Below are 19735 nucleotides of genomic sequence, written 5' to 3'. Positions count from 1 at the left end.
TCCATAAAATATGACCTCTTGTGACCTTTGACCCATTATCAATGACCCTTGACTAACTGTCATGCATAAATGATTTATGAAATTAATTGTCCCACCCCTTACCTCCATAAGGATATATAATGCATTGATATATCTTTGACCATTATTGATGCAGCAAGGATTTACTTTCCCCTACCCCCACTTTCAAAGATGGCATATTTTGGCCGTTAGGTTCACATTATTTTACATAATTTTCTAAAATAAGACAGCTGAGGCTCCAAACTTTGCTCACAAGCATAAGACTATACCATCTTTACAAATCATTCACCAAATACCATATTCTTACTTGTACAATGATTAAAAAAAACTTTTTGGCTTTAATTTATGAAAAATCCCCAAAAATGACCTCCTGTGACCTTTGACCCATTATCAATGACCCTTGACTAATTGTCATGCATTCATGACTTTTGAAATAAATTGTCCCATCCCTTGCCTCCATAAGGATATACAATTTATTGATATACTTGTTACCATATAGATATAATAAGCATTTTCTCTCCCCTACCCCCATCTGGAAAAAGTCCTTGCTGCTGCAGGGGTGGGGTTATATAAGGTGTGATAGCACACAAAAAGCTACCAGTATGAGAAGGCTATCACACATATTTGGACACTAGAGACATAGGCCTTACTAAAAATCACTATGAGAACTTGGCCCTTTTTTGGTACCAATGGCTGAAAATCAGGCGTCTGGCTCATGGACTATAAGAAGTCCCTCCCTCCCTCCTGCATAAGATACCTGCATGTATTTGGTGCGTTTGAATTAGAATTTTTTCGTCTGTAAAAAAGAAAAAAAAATGAATTGTAGGCCTACCATGAACTGCAAATTAAGTCACGAACAAAAAAAATACTTTTATACTTTTTGACAAATATTAACATGCTATTAACATTATTTTGCATCTTACATAGAGTTTTATGACCTTTAAAAAATCAAAAGTAAATTTACTTTCTTGGTAGCCATAAGCCTATACTTGTAAATTTAATGCGTATATTATAGTAGACTATGCTGTAGGATGCACATCCCTTCAAAAATATACAAAGTAGGCTACGTTAGGTCTACATGTTTTTCTGCATCTAAAACAGGCTTTTCGGGAGTAAATCTTTTAATCGAGTAGGAAAGCACTTCAAATCCGTAACATATGGTTGAATTAATTTATTGATCAAACGCTTTCACAAATATGGTACAAATTGATCCATGAAACGTATAGACTTAGAAATGCAATAAACGCATTCAACAAGTAACAATATTGCATTATTTGTGTAAACTCGTACGTACGTCATTAAAAGTACCAGGATGTAATGAAAGCACATTGCTGCCAAGTGACGGACCAAAGTCCAAAACCATTTAAGTTCTAAAAATGATCAGATTTACTCAATATCGTATCTCTGTTACGCGTTCGGTATATTCTGTATTTAAAATTTATTCAATTCCTTTTCAGGAGGCTCATAAACGTTTTGCTCATCTTGACGGGGGTTAGAGAGTAAAGCTTATCAGCAATCTGATTGGCTGCCTTTATTCGCATATGGTAATTAGGATAAAAGGAAAACATTGCCCGCTTCTGTGGCACACACGAATCCACGAGACCTGTAAGACGGAATTCACGAAAATATTTCATCATGGCTATGGGTACTACTGGCGTCTCTCTCCGCTCACTCTTGGAGAATCCATCTTTCTTGAGCGTGTGTGCGCCAGGTGCGGGTAAGTGGGGAAAACGGGGCAGATATTTGCGTCTTACGATGATAAATATCAAACTGACCAAGGTTAGCGGAATTCAGTGGTAAACAGACCAGTATCCGAACTTCTTTTACAAAGTTTTAGGAAGGATGCATGGTAGAGGAGAGTATAGGTACAACCACCATCTTGATCGAGAATCATTTTTTGTCACTTTTAGCTTGAATTTACATTAAACAGATGGTCAGCTGATTGGGGAGGTGTGGTGTTGCGAAACCAGGATCGTGGTCATGGTCAGTGACATTAGCCCACTGACCACTCCGGCCAAGTCACGTTGTAGTCCGCGTGTGTATTTTGATCAGACTTGGGGGTCAGATTGTAGGTCATCGCTAGCTGATTGCCCCTGTTTAACGAATGCAGTACTTTGCATGCACTTTTGCATTTTTCCTCCACCATATTAGTGATATCTTTTCTAAATCAGTTTGTGGGGTGATTTTGAGTAATGTCGACGTCACCGCTAGTCAAATAATTAGTTTGGCAATTCATTTACTGATTTTAAGATGTTTTTACATGAAACTTTGCCTTCCAAATATGATGAGTGTTGAGGTTACCCCTTGGGTAAAAATTTGCTGTAATCCCATTGACCAAAGATCTTGATGGTTAATCAGAAAAAGATAAAAAAAATAAGTAAATATTCTAAAATTTAAAAAATAAGCAAATTTCCAAAATTATTTAATTGAATAGCAGAGCCATTGAAATAAGTCACCACATAACTTTGATAAGTTTTAAAGATTAGAGAGTTAGAGGGTGGAAGGAATACTGCAGAAGTACCCTTTGTAATGCGGTTTATGGCATCTATCATGAACACATGAATAGTCGAATAAAGCTGAAAAGTATTTTGTAAACTTATTGTTACAGTAGTAAGGATGTATTATTAAGGAGGCTCTCTCATATTTCAGAAACATAATTTCTGCCCTAGCAATTTGATAAAAATTGTAAAACGAAACCTAAAACTATGTTTGAAATATGAAAAAAAGGGGGTAATCCAGCACATTTTGGCAGGTTACGTCCTGAATAATGTCACTTTTCACCCAAACCCAATATAGAGGTGCACTTGATGTCACAGGCATGCTCTTAAAAATATTTAGTACGCAGATTGCAAACTATGTTTGATTATTTTAGGGTACCACATGAAGAAATTTGTAGCAAAGTTTCACTCTCCTGGAACCAGGAATAATAAAAAATAATTCATCGTCTTACCCCAAAAAGGGACATATATTACTGTCACAAATGCAAAATGTCCAACTGTGAAATGTTTTAGTCACTTTGAAAATTCAGTCATTATTGGATTTGGTCTTTGATTTATCTCCTATAAGTATAACATTGTAAAAAATTATAATTTTCTGTATAGAACAATTAATTGTCTTTGAGCAAGTAAAGTTTGCTTAACACTGAATCTTAAAAAAAAAAAAACGGAGAAATACACCCTACTGACAGTACAATAAACATTAAGTATATTATTTTTCCCCTCGTGCTCCTAATATTATGTCAGAAATGTCAAACGATCATGGAATCACAATATATTTTTCCATCAGCAAAAGAAAACATTGTTTTCTCTTTTACCAAGTACTTCAACAAAATGAAACATTTTGACATTTTTTCTAGGGAACATAAGTTACCTAGAATTAGCCATGATGCAAAGCCCCAAAAACATCCTTACGTCATGTCTAATTTACCGTAAATGACCCACTACAAAATATATCGGAATGTAGTATAAAGATTAAAATTAGACTCGGAACATAAATTACTGTACATTTGTGGAACATAAGTTACCATTAAGGGCTCCTTGCGTAATGTAAAAGACATGGTAAAAATGAAAATTTGAATTTAAATTGAGGAAAAAAAATCTGCCCTAGGGATTTCAAATTTCAACCTGATGTGGACATATGTTATAGTTCTTAAATATTGATTTTTGTCTTGATTTCAATGCTGTTTGCAGTTATGCTGCCAGGTGCCTTGGATTTTTAAAATTTGATTTTCTTCAGCAAAGTTTTACTGCAGAATTTAAATAATAAGTCTATTGATACAATCACAAAGAAATATTATAATAAACACTGTATTGTGGAAATAAAAAACAAGGGGTTACTTTTGAATGATATGATTAAATGCTATGCTTGGCAAATACTTCAGTATGGTGTTGTACACTTGTGCTTATAGGTAGTTCCACACTAAAAATGTCACCAAAATTATACATCTTCTAAGCAATCATATCTCTTAAAGTAGAAAAATTAATATAATAAAGTTATGGTGCTCCTTTTGGTAATAATTTTGAACAAAGTTTCATTTTACATTTATAACAGTTATCAGTGAAATACACATCTGAGACTCGGAGACTTCTCGGTGCTGCTATCTTTTCTCTCAGGATTCCTGCACTGTGCAATTGTAAATTGCAGGATTTTGTACAGTAACATTTTCAAATCAACAAAAAAACTTGTAAGCAAGAGGGAACTACTTACATAACTGATACAAAGAGAAGAGAAATAATCTCAGCAGATGAGTCACAGGGTCAATAACTTTCAAAAATGATTAGAAATATAGAAATAAATGCTGTAGCCTATCATAGAACATATGCTCCTGCAGAGTATAAGTACATGACAACTTAAATAAAAATCATCACATGGAACCTCTTACTAGTAGTTATATGGCAAGCCTTGACGAATATTCTGAGTAAGATTAAGTTGAAAATTTAGTGCACACACCCCCCCCCCCCCCCCCCCCCCCCACACACACACACACAAATTGGCATTTATAAATGAGTTGCCAGTGGGCACTTACATCGTAAAAGTTAAACTATTCTGCGTAAAACGCAACAAGTAATTGATATTCTAATTGCCCTTCTAGTATAATTATAACAAGGTTGAGTTACACATTTTATTGCATTATAAAGTTAAATGCTTAGTTGTTATCCTGAGGAATTACTCATGTGTGAAAACAAATCTGTGTAGGTTGCAAAAATGCAAATATAAAGGAGCCTCTTTAATATATTAAGTTTATCTGGCCTTGAATGCATGTTCAGGATCTATTCATTTACAGACTCTGTATGCTGCCAAGTTTTCTAAACATTCACAAATTTTGTAAGGGGGGCTTTGTGTCTGTTACTTGTGGTTTAGATGGCCCATACTGTGTAGCAAAAGCTTTGGATGACAGGTGCAAATACATGTCCTGCCAAAGTATGTTGCCAAAATAGGTAGGGTGAAGATGTGTGTGTTGATTGCTGGTAACTGCCAAGTAAAACAAACTTGTTATGTTGGCCAAGGAAGTTATGTTTTCACCCCTGTTTGTTTGGTAAAATGTGTGTCTTACTGGTAACTGCCAAATAAAATGAATTTGTTATAACAAACAGACATTTAAGCCGGTTAAGTTGATAGCAATTTAGTTAGACTCCCCAGGGAGATAGATAGACCCAACCAAATATCTTTGGGAATGGTCCTTAAAACAGCAATGGAATGTTTGCATGTTATGAAGGGTTTTTTGGACCAGTTGAATATGCAAGGTCATAGAAATCCTCAAAGTCAAATAGTTGAATGTGCCATTTTCCAAAATAGTTCTCTCTAAACTAGCACATAAAATTCATTTGCTAAATATCAGAGAATCATGCAAAAATTCCAGTAAATTACATCACTAAAGTGGGAGATACAGGATGTGTATTCATTCCTGAACTGGATTATCTATGACAAAAACGTATGCTAGTCTGTGGAGGGATACACATATTTATATGCAGAGATGTTTAGACATATACAGCCTCCATTTTAAAACCACTTTGAACCCTTTCTTACTATTGTTAGATACTAAGGTAATTACTCAAGGGAGTACTAGTAATTTAGCCAGTACTAAGTATACAAATACACACATTTCAACAACCATATGGTAATTACAGTAAATACTTGATTTTTTTTCAATGAGCAAACTTTCCAAAATATAATTTTCTAATCACAAAAATTATATTGTTGGATAGCATTTGTTTTTACTAAATTGAATAGAACTATTGGATAGCCGGTTTTTATTATTATTACAATTATTATTAATATTATTATTTTTGCAACCACTCAATAGGAATGTACTAATTATAAAAAAATTATGACATAAAAAAGTACAGTATCTGTAAAATTCACAATTTCCCCCATTTTCCCCCCATTGAAAAAATCAGGTAATTGCCGTAATTACCATATGCTTGTTGAAATGTGTGTATTTTAAATGATTTACATGCTCAGTTACTGGCTGAGGTATCCCCCCACTCCCTTCTTGACCTGGGAATTGCTACAGTTGTGACGAGGACAATTGTGACAGTGGTGTATCCTCATGCCATGGCCCAAAGAGTAGGAGACCAAGCTACAGCAATCTTTAAGGCTTGTGAAAAGTAATACTCACTGATAGAATTTATTTATCAGGCTTTCAGTGGCTTGCTTATAGATGAGGGGATATGAGATTGTTTATGTTAATCTACTGTATATTGTTAGTTCAATAATTAATAAATTTAATAAGAACTTGAAATACATGATTTTAATTTCAGTTTTGATTTTAGTATTGTTTTGGCAGTAAAAAGTTATTTACCTAGAAAAATTAAATGTGTACGTGAACAAAAAAATTTTATTTGAATTTAATATATATTTGGCCCAGTTGAGTGGTTTTTAATCAATTTTTATCTGTCCTGTTTGCAGTTTTGATGAGAAGATAATCTGCTAATCCAAGGCCCTTTTCTCCTACACAATGTCCTCTCAACGAGGCCTATCCTGCATTTTTCTGCCAATTCGAATTTTCATTGGGAAAAGACAATGTTCTACTACTTACAAAACATTGCTCGATCTGTCCATGCTCTTGGATTATAGTAAATGGTTTCTGATTAAATAATTAGGTTCCCATTACCAAGACTGCCATGTTCTGCAAGTTGGGGGTTTATCTTTAAATATCTCTTTCTTAATAAAAAGGTTTGAAATGGGAAAGATCCAGTTAGTAGCATTGCAGTATATGTAGACAAGAAAATGACTTTGGGACATTTTCAAAAGAGGATTTTATACTCAAAAATTGACCAAGTGAACCATTAAATTAGATTATGTGTGCTAAGTTGTATTCATAGTTAAGTGAGAGAACTTAAATGAAATTGAGATATTTGACCAGTGTATATTACTTGTTTCTTTAAGTATAAAATTGTGTCTGCAAAACCTGTTTTATCCCAGATCTTTCAAGATTTTATACTACTCTTATTATATGAAATGAATTCCAAATTATGTAAGGTAGATAGGGCTTTGTGAACTGGGTCAGACGTGTTGTAAGTACATATAAACTAGGTCATATGTATTATATAAAATGAAGGCCGTGGTAATTTTATAGAGAAAAGATTCCTGTGGTTATTATATTAAAAGAGACACATTTTATTAAGAAAGAATGTTTCTGAATATAGATGTTATCAGCTTTGAGACACATCCAGCATCATTTCTATTCAAAACTGTATTTAGACTAGTGGCCACCTGGTGGTTTGTGTTGGTGCCTGGGAGGCAGTTCACCCTCTGGGTCACCCTGGAAGTCTGACCCTCTATAGCTGCTCTCCAACCTGCTCACTCAACTTGGTGATAAATTTTTCGTGTCATTTGGTGGTGGTGTTACTGTCCTTATGTGTCCTGAGTCTTATGTGGTGTGACAGGTGTCCTTATGTGACCCAAAGTAGAGGTCAGAAGAATGTATGCCAGTTTTGTTGTCAGCCAGATGCTGGTGTCACAGACGCAGGTTACAGGAATAAAATGTCAACTTGGTGCAGAAATAATTGTCTACAAAAGTTTTTTTTTTCTTTTTCTTTTTATGCTTAAGGGAACCTGTTGGGGGTTCCCATTGTGAACACTGTCAGAATGGGCTCAATTTTCTAACTAAATGCTTCTTACTGACTGAAATACACCCCCATTTTCTAAAATAAGGGTACAGATTGACCCGTAAGTAGAAGTGCAAGTTGACACTTGGGTTAAGTTTGGTGTCTATCCACTCGAAAGAAAGCACTGCTGTCATGTGACTTGCGCTTTTAAACAGAAGTCAGAGGTTGATCCCACTGTTCAAACATTCCATCCAGAACTGAGACAGGTTTCTCAGTCTCAGCAGGGAGGAGAGGGTGGACATTGTTTTTGTTGTCTCCTCAAAATGCTGAAGGCATTTCTTCAGCAGATAGCATTAGCTCGTGGTAAGCGTCAGCATATTAAAAATGGTAAGTTCACGGTTAGACGTCACTTGCTCAAGATGTTCATTTAGGTAACAGAAATAGGTGGAGAGTCTTTGGAAGGTTGGTTAAAAAGCAAACAAATTGACAATGCAGGGTTTTATGTGCTAAATATTTTGAGCAGCCATATATGCTTGGGAGGTTACTTTTTTAATTCATGAGCAGGTTAATTAGATGTTATACAGATGGAACTGAATAAAATGCCATGTATAAATCCAGACAAATTTTTTTTCTCCTACAATATGCTACTTCTTGTGTACCAGTTTATCTTTGACATGCACACACTTAAAATTAATGAACATTACAACTTTCAGGTGACAGTGAACCAAAGAGAAGTACTCCAGTCGACAAGGCAAAAGCTCTCAGTTCCTCCCCCAGCTATGATGCTGCCTCGGCTTTCCTGGGGCCCCAGATTTGGGATAGGACCCTGCCCATGGATAATGACTTCAAGCTGGAATACATGGACCTGGACGAGTTTCTCTTCGAGAATGGCATACCACTGACTCACGAAGATGGTGTGGGGGAGGAGGAGGGAGACAGCCAGTCCTCCAACACCTCCCTGACCATTGCTCCCGAGTCTCCCCCTGCTACTTCACTGCCTTTGATACAAAGTAAACTTTACTGTTTTTCCTTTTAATACAGAAGTAATGTTTAATTTTTACCCTTGATACAGAGTAAAATGCAATTGTTTTTATTTATAATTTTTATAATTGTTTATTCAAGATGGTCTCTTTTCATCTAGAAATGTAGTAATCAGTGAATCACTAATTATGCATTTGTATATTTTTTAAACAGAAGTTCACTGGAAATGTCTTTACTGTGAAGGAGCTATACAAATGATATCAAATTTTGTAATGTATTGTCTTAAATCAAATTGGACTCCGGCCATTGCACAATCTGCTCATATTCCTTATTCCAGTGTCTGCCTCCCCAAGTGCCAGTCCAAAACGGCCCATGTCCTCCCCAGAACCAGGGGCTGCTGGCGGCAGCATTGACATTGATAAAATAATCAAAGTTGACTATGAAGTCAGTAAGTCCGATCTGGCCTTGGCTACCATTCCAGGTAAAGACCCAGGAAGTAGGTACACGTTTTCCTTTTTCACATGACAGCTCAGGAACTTTCTGAATTGACATTGGTGGGATACCAGTAAAAATCATAGAATGGCTTTGGTTGTACTTGCTGACAAATATTTCACTGCGTGCCATTTTAGCTTTCACAAACTTGTGGTAACTTGCACCATGTAAGAGCATTTTTGAAATGTCAAAGGCATGCATTTGCCACAAGCACTGTTAAGCTGAAATGACCTCTTTGATATTGTCCATTAGTACTCCAAGTCTAGATTTCTATCTGTCATGAACCTTGTGTATTTAAACATATTTTTTCATTTTATCAAATCTGTTTTATTTATTTACTTTCTTTTTAATGAAGAAAAGAGGTTTCCAAAATCTCTAAATTTGTTAAGGAGAGAGGGCAGGTGGAGTTTGTAACATTTTAAGTAAATCCTTAGTCATAAAAGTGTAAATTGGATGTTACCTTATAATTGCTTATTAATATCCTTTTGAAAATCATTTTAAGGGGAAAAACAAGGTCATGCAATTGAATGTCTAGGATTTTATTATCCCGTCTGCAATGCACTCAGTTTCTGAAATAAGTCTTTATAGTACTAGTAAACATAAGAACAATTTGCTTCAGCATTTTCAAGCTACATAAGCATTTCTGCAAGAGGGGATAAACAGTTTGCATGTGACAGTTTTGTAAGAGTTAAGGATCACCATTAATGCATTTTTATGTACAGACACAGATGTGTCTGTACATATTGCCATCACCTGCGTCTGTCGTCGCCGATGCCGATGCCGATGCCGATGCCGTCGCCGGCGCCGTGCACTTTCCTTGTAAACACGATAAGTGGAGGGCAGTTTTACTTTTTGGCTTAATATTTACAGAGCTGATGAATATTCATAAAACACAGGTCAAGTTCGAAAATCAGCATGATCGGGCCATTTTAAGGGAAGTTATGCTGTTTTTTCACTTTTTTCAGCATATATGCAACCCTGTAAACACATTTTAAGGAAAACTGTTATGCCTATTGTCATGAAACTCACAGGAGTAATCAGTCTTATGAAAACTCAGGTCAAGTTCGAAAATCAGCATGATCGGGCCACTGTTTTAGTAGTTATGCTGTTTTTTTCGTTTTTCAGCATATATGCAACACTGTAAACACAATATAAGAAAAACAGATTGGCCAATTGTCATTAAACTCACAGGAGTGGTCAATCTTACTAAAATGCAGGTTGAGTTCGAAAATCAGCATAAAAGGGGCATTATTTTATAAGTTATGCTGTTTTTTCGCATTTCCTCAGATTCAACTCTTAGGCATGTTAACAGTCTCATTATTGAACTAATAAGATACGTAAAAGTGTTTGTTTGACATTTCCTGCATCTTTACAACATTGTTAGTTGATTATGTAAAAATGATGGTAAACTTGTTATTGTGTATTGTGTAATAAAGTGTCAAAAATGGAAATAAACTCATATCATTGCAGTTTGTCAGATTTAATCATTCACTATGTTCAGAATCTCAGAATGGAGGAAATTAGACATTTAACACTATTCTATTGATATTTTCCCCATCTCATCAATTTTCTTAGTTGATCATATAAAAATTTGCAGTAAACTTTATTTTGTTTTATGTTAAAAAAAGTGTTAAAATGGAAATAAACCCATGTCAGAACAGTGCTGTCTTGTTTCACATTTCCTCAGATTCAATTCTTAGGCATGTTAACAGTCTCATTATTTAACTAATAAGACATGTAAAAGTGTTTGGTTGACATTTCCTGCATCTTTACATCATTATTAGTTGATTATGTAAAAATGATGGTAAACTTGTTATCGTGTACTGTGTAATAAAGTTTCAAAAATGGAAATAAACTCATATCATTGTAGTTTGTCAGATTCAATCATTCACTATGTTCAGAATCTCAGAATGGAGGAAATTGGACATTTAACACTGTTGTATTTATATTTTTCCCATCTCATCAATTTTCTTAGTTGATCATATAAAGATGGCAGTAACCTGTTAATTTTGTTTTATGTTAAAAAAATTGTTAAAAATGGAAAAAAAAAAACATTTCAGAACAGTGCTGTCTTGTTTACATTTTGGCATTTTCAAGTTGTGACTTTGAAGTTCCATGGGCCTGAAGACCTTTGCTAGTCACATTTTCTGAATATCCATGATACTAATATTTTATTATTAAAATTGATGGTCATTATGCTGTTAAACATTATGTAATATTGCATCAAAATTTGAAAAAAACCTATTTTGGGCACTGCTCCCATGATGACCATTTAAGAAAAACAATGTCACTTACTGTTCTCAAACAGTACAGTAAATATGTACAGATGTGTCTGTACATATTGCCATCACCTGTATCTGCCGTTGTCGCCGTCACTGTCGCCGGCGCTGGCGCCGTGCACTTTCATTGTAAACATGATAAGTGGAAGGCAGTTTTACTTTTTGGCTGTATATTTACAGAGCTGATGAATATTCATAAAACGCAGGTCAAGTTCGAAAATCAGCATGATCGGGCCATTTTAAGGGAAGTTATGCTGTTTTTTAACTTTTCAGCATATATGCAACACTGTAAACACATTTCAAGGAAAACTGATAGGCCTGTTGTCATGAAACTCACAGGAGTAATCGATCTTATTATAACGCAGGTCAGGTTCGAAAATTAGCATGATCGGGCCACTGTTTTTGTAGTTATGCTTTTTTCTTCACTTTTCAGCATATATGCAACACAGTAAATACAATATAAGAAAAACAGATAGGCCAATTGTCATGAAACTCACAGGAGTGGTCATTTCTGCTAAAACGCAGGTTGAGTTAAAAAATCAGCTTAATCGGGCCATTATTTTAAAGAAATGCCGTTTTTTCACATTTCCTCAGATTCATTTCTTAGGCATGTTAACAGTTTCATTATTTAATTAATAAGATACGTAAAAGTGTTTGTTTGGCATTTCCTGCATCTTTACAACATTATAAGTTGATTATGTAAAAATGATGGTAAACTTGTTATCGTGTATTGTGTAATAAAGTGTCAAAAATGGAAATAAACTCATATCATTGCAGTTTGTCAGATTCAATCATTAAAATTTGATGTTGAATTTGCAGTTTATTTGTCTCTTTGTATCTTATTCTCCTGATGCGAATGCAATTTGTCCTGACCATTATATATATATATATTTCATGTATGTGAAATTCTGCTCCCCTGCTTACCTTCATCATTAATTTAACTGTTTTACATATATATTTAAAACAATCTTCAAAATATACTCAATTTACAAATTAAAACTATATTGAGCCATTATTACTGTAGTGTCTTTAATGTTTGTTTGACCATTTTAAACAAACAGTTCTTTATTTATTTCTGTTAGAACTAATGCACCTTGAAATTTGTGGCTGTGCGCCCATTTCTTGATATTTTTAGCCACCTTTATATCCTCCTACAAAATTTCAAAGTGTTTGCCTCTCAAAGGGAAACCTGATGGTTTGCTTGGTTTTTAGAACATCCCCTCTAGAAATGAGCTTAAAGATGCTGTCCTTACTTGGAAGTTTTGGTCACTGACCTCTGTTTCACCCCTTTTATGACCTTTACCTTTTGACCTTACTTTAGGTCAGGATGGATTTGACCCAAGAAGAACAGCTTTCTCAGAAGAGGAGTTGAAACCACAGCCGATGATCAAGAAGTCGAAGAAGGTGGGTAAAGATGCACTGAAACCATATGAGATGACTCTCTTTCACACACAGACATATGTTTTGTAGCAAATTTTAAGACTGAAAAAAGCCCAGAACACTTAGAACTTAGGTTAACTCTTGTGATGGCACAAAGAAACTGTCGCTGACCAATTTTAAACAGCCTAATTCACCTTGTATCAGTTAATAGCAAGGATTTCCTAATTTCCCTTTTTATACAATTTTTTTCTCTAATTACTGCTGTATTGGCATTTATGAGGACAAATTTTCACCTCAAAAGTTCTATTTGTGACTGGCATCACAGAAAAAAAATGAACATTAGAAAATATTTTTTTAAGAAAGTATATCTGTGTAGTCTCAAACAAGATGAAGGGTTTCTTGCAATTTCTTAAATAAATATTTGTCTCCCACCAAGCAGATTAACAATATAGGCTTTTGTTGTTTATTTGGTCACGTTTGGTTGGTTTCCCTGCATTCAGCAGGGCACACAGTGCTTAGGCAAACTGAATAGCAGTTCAGTGAAGCGCACATCCTTACCTTACTGACCTGAAAATTACAAAGCAATACTTCCAGAGTGGAAGCTTTGACAGAACTGAATGAACGAGTTTGACTGTTTACTGAGAGAATAGTTTGTTATAAAAATCTTACAAAGGTAAAATTGTGGAAGAAGCGAGGCTCTTAAAATTTGTAAAAACTAGAAATGCATACAGAGTACAAACTGACACCAAGTAGCCTTCATTGGTAAATTGTGGTAGTTGGAAAGGCATCCATTGCACAAGGTGATCCTTCGTGAAGCTTGCATAGGTAAAATAAATTTTAAGTTCTTGGATCCAGGTGACTGCAATTACAGTACAGACATTCTACTTTTTGTGGTTGAAAAAATGTAGATGAATCTGCTCTTTTCTAAACTGTCAGGGTCATAGCATGGAAATCTTTGTAGCATGCGTAACTTGACACTGTTCTTGGTATAAGCAGTAAATATAGATAAACAAATGCTCACCTTTTCTCACAGTTTTGGAATAGCTTCAAAGAAGTTACGCCAAAGAACTAATTCACGAGGAAAACTAATCTAAAAAAAGTAATGGACTAGTTACTGTAGGAGAAGACTCTTCTTTTCAACCCATTTTGGAAGTTAGATTTTTATTTTCATTTTGCATATATTAATTGGACTTTGGCATATATAAAGTGAATTGGCATATATTTAGTGAACAAAAAATTTTAAACAAGCACCGTTGTTTATTTTATGCTTTTAAGGATTATTCAATAGAGTCTGTGTCATCATGGCTCTTCATCTACGGTAAAGTCTTGAAAATTTCGTCGTTCTTGAAAATTTCGTCGGCAGACGATTTTCCGCCGACGTAATTTTTTTCCCTTTGAAAACTTCGTCGACCTTGTAAATGAGGTACTCGATAATTTTTGAAAAGTTCGTCACCAAATATGGCCGCGTTGTCCAGCTCAAACATGAAGGTAATGCGTCAGTTGATGCAAGACAATGATACGATCAAGATATCATTGCTGATAACACTCTCAATGGGAGATAGGAACAATAGTGCGCCCCTGCGAGCGGTTACTCACAATATAGATGGTTTAGATGTGAATTCCCGTTCTCAATTGCGGGAACGTCGGCCTTTTGTCTTTAGTTTCATTACTATTACTTGGCTTAAGGTTCGTTATCAAGCCGGCAAATAGAAGTCACAGGCCGCGGCTTTGTCATTTGTAACGCCGTTATTGTTATCGGCGGCTGTCCTAAATGAGGAAGACACAATGAAAAAATCAAGATATTATCTCGAAGTGAAATGTACCCGTCACTTCTATTCATGTCAATGTTCAATTTCGGACCATTTAACGATTACCTGGCTCGTACATGGAGATCGTTCGCAATGCAAATGGGACGAGATGGCAATATTCATATCTTCAGCGGAGAATCGTTCGCGTAATATAGTCAACAGATCGTTCGCGATCCAAACGAAACGAGAAGATAATTTTCATATTTGTAGCGGACTCCGTTCGCGTAAGATCATCAGCGGGAGATCGTTTGCGATTTGAGAGAGACGAAAAGGCAATCTTCATATCTTCAGCGGCAGAACGTTCGCGATGTAAGCGAGAATAAAATGCACTTTTCATATTAGTTCAAGGGAACCTCGTTTGTGGAAGATCGTCAGCAGGAGATCATTATTTTAACCCCCCCTCCCCCTTTGAATTTTATAAATAATATATATTTTTCATTTTATCTTTAACCCCCCTTCCCCCGCTCACGGCATATCTTCAGCGGAGAATCGTTCGCGTAATATCGTCAAGACTTTGTTCGCGTAAGATCGTCAGAGGGAGATCGTTCGCGATCCGAAAAGGCAATTTTCATATCATCATCGGGAGATCGTTCGGGATGTAAGCAAGAATGAAATGCAATTTTCATATTAGTTCAATGGATTTAGGGAACTTCGTTCGCGGAAGATCGTCAGCGGTAGATTATTTAAACACCCCCCCCCCCCACACACACACACACACTTTGGATTTTTAAAAAATATATATTTTCATTTGATCTTTAATCCGCCCCCCCCCCTTCCCCCGCTCACGGTATATCTTCGGCGGAGAATCGTTCGCGTAATATCCTCAGGACTTTGTTCGCGTAAGATCATATCAGAGGGAGATCGTTCGCGATCCTAGCTTGACGTAAAGACAATTTTCATGTCTTCATCGGGAGATTGTTCGCGATGTAAGCAATAATAAAATGCAGTTTTCATATCAGTTCAAGGAACTTAGTTTGCGAACGATCGTCAGCAAGAGATCATTATTTTAACCCCGCCTCCCCCTTTGAATTTTATAAATAATATATATATTTAGTTTTATCTTTAACCCCCCCCCTTCCCCGCTCACGGCATATCTTCGGCGGAGAATCGTTTGCGTACTATCGTCAGGACTTTGTTCACGTAAAATCGTCAGAGGGAGATCGTTCGCGATCCGAGCGAGACGAAAAGGCAATTTTCATATCATCATTGGGAGATCGTTCGCGATGTAAGCAAGAATGAAATGCAATTTTCATATTAGTTCAAGGGATTTAGGGAACTTCGTTCGCGGAAGATCATTATTAACCCCCCCCCCCCCCCCCCCCCCCCCCCACACACACACACACACTTTGGATTTTTTAAAAATATTAATTTTCATTTTATCTTTAATCCGCCCCCTGCCCCGCTCACGGTATATCTTGGGCAGAGAATCGTTCGCGTAATATTCTCAGGACTTTGTTCGCGTAAGATCATATCAGAGGGAGATCGTTCGCGATCCTTGCTAGACGAAAAGGCAATTTTCACATCTTCATCGGGAGATTGTTCGCGATGTAAGCAATAATAAAAATCAGTTTTCATATTAGTTCAAGGAACTTAAATTGCGGAAAATCGTCAACGGGAGATCATTATTTTAACTCCCTGTAAATTTTTAGGAAGTTACAGATGGTAATTTTAGAAGGCCTGACACTCAATCCTGGGAAAAGCCCTGCATGCAACAAACCTTCCCAAGTGCGTAATTTTTTTTAACATGTCGCGTCCAGGTTATGATGCAAGGTTGCAATTAGGCTTATTTTGATCCTTCTCCTCTACCAGGAGGTATGTTTCTTACCGAGAAGATAATTCTCAACATGTTTTCGGGTAGCCTACAGTAAGTTAAGTATAACTTAATCGAGATGCACTAATAAATAGATTATTATTTACCACCAGAAAATGACTTAGGAAGTGGTAATAAATATCCCACAATACAGGAGCGTCAAAGATAACAGTCGCTAAGGATAAAAGCCCAAAGGCCGGATTTTTGAAAATTTCGTCATACCCAGGAGTCGGGGAGAGGTAATTTTGAAAAATTAGTCGGATTTACACAATTAAAAATATTAATTAATTTTTAAGCGACGAAATTTTCAAGACTTTACCGTACACTGAACCAAAAAAGTTCAGAAACAAATTTTTTCTTCAGTAATTTAAAAAACTATGTAATGAAGTGGGGATATCTTTAGTGTATACTGATATAATAAAGTAACAAATGGTGTGTGCATTACCCATCAATATTTGGTTAAAATGTTTACCAAAGCTCATGTGGTTATTTCATAATTATTCAAAATGCCAATGTTTACGAACTTTTTTTTTGGTCCAGAGTATTAACCTAGGGCAGTCTTGAACTAGACTGTCTATCAGTAGAGGCAAGATTGTATAAAACCCCTGTCAAGGAATGATGCGTATAAAACTTTTTTCAAAATTATTGAATCTAGTAAAACTTCCATTATTTTTAGGATGCATAATTTTGACAATAACTTTTTTCATTTTTACAAAACACACGAAAATCAGGTTCCTAATAGGAATGATCAGGCCTGCTTTATGTTTTTATTGTTAAATATTCAATTTTTATTCAGATTTTTGTCCCAGAAGACTTGAAAGATGAACGTTACTGGCACAGGCGCAGGAAGAACAACGTGGCAGCCAAGCGGTCAAGGGACGCCAGGCGAATAAAGGAAAATCAAATAGCCATGCGGGCATCTTATTTGGAGAGAGAAAATGCGGAGGTTAAGAAGCAAATGGAGAAAGTTCTGGCAGAAAATGTGCAGCTGAAGAAGAAGTTGGCAATTTATGAAGGAAAGGCTTAAGGTTGAAGGAGAAGATTGTGTCACATTTGTTGTGATTGCCCCCCCTTGGTGCAGCACCATTGTCTCTGGAACACAAGTAACTTGGTATCAAACGCACAAAGCCTCATACTTTTTCCGCACATCTTGCCACGACAGATGAAATGAGGAAAAAAGGCCCACATCCAGTGCATTGATGTAAAATTATTTCATCAGGTGAAAAAGCTGTGTCTTGAATGAGAGATCCTCATAAGTGTATACAATTTAGATTCTCAACTGCGGGTACTCTCAGATGTGGTAACTTTATAGTCTAACCTGTTAGACAGGGATATTTAGATCTTCAGCAAAAGGTATCCCCCGATGTTGAAACTTGTAAGACTAATTTGTTAGACTATGATAAATGGATAAGGATAAACAAATCTACACTTGTTATTTTAAGTAAACATCAAAAACCAGTCTGCCTTAAGGTAAAAAAAATCTGGCATCTATACACTTGATTCCTGGGGTATTCTTAAAGGAGAGTCTGAAGTATCTGGCTTAATATCTGAAAATATCCCAGACTGTCAGGGTCTGCTATTGGCTGATTGTTTTATTCAGCATCCTCTTTCATGTCAGGGCCTGCTATTGGTTGAGTGCTTTATACAGCATCCTCTTTCATTTTTACCTTTTAATATTTTCAGTTTGGTTATTGTGTCTGCACATGTATTTGTTGGGATGGGCAAGTCATAGGTAAATTTTGTTTGTTTTGGATTTGAGGGATGTTCATGTAGCATTTTAGATATGACAACACTGCACTAACTGACAAATAACTTACATTTTTAAAATTCTTTTCATTCAAAGGTGAGATAACACCTACATAACTTAACAAAAATTAAAAAAACAGGACTAACCTAAGACATTTCTTCTCTTTTATTTTCTGGTAGTCTTTTGAGTAACTGAGAGAATTTAATAACTCTTAATATGTAGAAAGTTGAAGTTATTTTTCAACAATTACAGTGTTTATAGGCTGTGTTGTATTGTCAACCTGAGTCTGAGACAATGTGCCTCTGTAACATATGATAGAAAGTAGAAAATGTGGCTTGGTTGTGGGATTAATCTGATAGCTGTAATAATGAAGTGAATTTAAAAAATTGCAGTGGAAATGTTTCTCAGATTTTTTTTCGAAGACAAATTTTTATCATTCACAAAAGAGGACATATTTTGAACAATTGTTGAATAATTTTTGGAAAGATTGCTTTCATGTGATTGACAAGACGAGAATTAAGACATATTACTTAAAAATCTTTATAGACAACAGACTTGATCTTGCTTTAGAGATGGGTCAAAGTTTACTTTTATATATCAAATTGTCAAGCACATTTATTTCATACATTAGTGAAGATCAAAGTTGCTACATCATCTATACTCTGGAAATTGTAGATAACAAATGGCGTTGGCATAAAAAATTGGTTCTGTCTTGACATTTATCAGTTAATTTGGCACTGGCGGTTCATTTTTAACCAACGCAGTTTGATATTTAGGCCAAGGATGTTAATGCATTTATCTGATAAAGGACTTTGTTCTTTGATTGTTGTATAGTAAAACCAGTATCATTAATGTGTAAATATATATATATTGAGTGGTGTTGGTGTGTATATAGATAAATGAATATACGAATATCTTACTTCTGTGATGAGGAGTCGGCTGTAGTGATTTATACTGGATGCCGTTATGTCACATGATGTCATTATGTCATGATGCTGTAGTTGCGTGTTATGATAATAAAAGCAAGGTGATTCAGAAAATATAACTGTAGAGTCAGGGATGTGATTTTTCCAACTATCCTTGGATTTTCGACTTTTTGGGAGCCAAAGATATCGTTTTTGAGTTCAATGTAGATCTGCAATTGAAACTGGGGTGGGGGTGGGCGACTGATCTGGACCCCACACCGTATTTTCTGACTTTTTCACTAAATGGCAGTCTCGTCCCTGAACAGAGAGCATTTAGGCGATATTCATTGCCAGTTGGGATTCATTCATCTAGAATGATCTTTAAATTAATTAAAACATTTGAAAAATACAAGGATCTGTGTAATAAGAAGTTTTGGGTCTGATAATTAAAAACGTTTAACAGATATCTTGTAACTGTGACCAGAGTTAGGATTTGAAGTCATTTAACTGTTATGTTCATCTGTGTCGTTCATATGGTTTAGAAAATTATGGTTCAGGTTCCTAATACCTGGTGTTAATGATACAAACACACAAGCAAGTTTTGTATTGATTGTTGTAATGAAATTTTCTCTGATATAGTAAATATATATTTTGTAAAGCAATAGAATGTTTTGTGGTTTCTCTTTGTGTGAAGTAATAGCCCTCTTGTCGTGTGTGTATACTGTCTTCTTTTATTTACTGAAATAATGTTTTGTAGAGAAGATC

At 35.6% G+C, this 19735-nt stretch overlaps 1 protein-coding gene across 3 annotated transcripts; it reads left to right on the top strand.

Annotated features, from left to right (window-relative positions):
• Window positions 1-1549: 1549 nt before the first annotated feature.
• Window positions 1550-19637, top strand: LOC106156637 (hepatic leukemia factor). 3 transcript variants are annotated; one of them, XM_087010004.1, is made up of 5 exons: window positions 1550-1735; window positions 8282-8578; window positions 8887-9030; window positions 12642-12724; window positions 17115-19637. In XM_087010004.1, the coding sequence occupies exons 1-5, from the start codon at window positions 1654-1656 to the stop codon at window positions 17343-17345; spliced, it is 837 nt and encodes a 278-aa protein (XP_086866130.1). In that variant the 5' UTR covers window positions 1550-1653; the 3' UTR covers window positions 17346-19637. The 3 variants fall into 3 exon arrangements, with proteins under 3 accessions (XP_086866130.1, XP_086866128.1, XP_086866129.1); XM_087010002.1 differs by having other exon boundaries at window positions 8887-9045; XM_087010003.1 differs by having other exon boundaries at window positions 1556-1729; window positions 8887-9045.
• The last annotated feature ends 98 nt before the right edge of the window (window positions 19638-19735 follow it).

This window comes from Lingula anatina, chromosome 3 (assembly GCF_051362555.1).
Source record: "Lingula anatina isolate TDL-2025a chromosome 3, LinAna3.0, whole genome shotgun sequence".
NCBI lineage: Eukaryota > Metazoa > Brachiopoda > Lingulata > Lingulida > Lingulidae > Lingula > Lingula anatina.
Note: the sequence above shows the minus strand (reverse complement) of the source record. Positions and strands in the feature narration are given on the sequence as shown.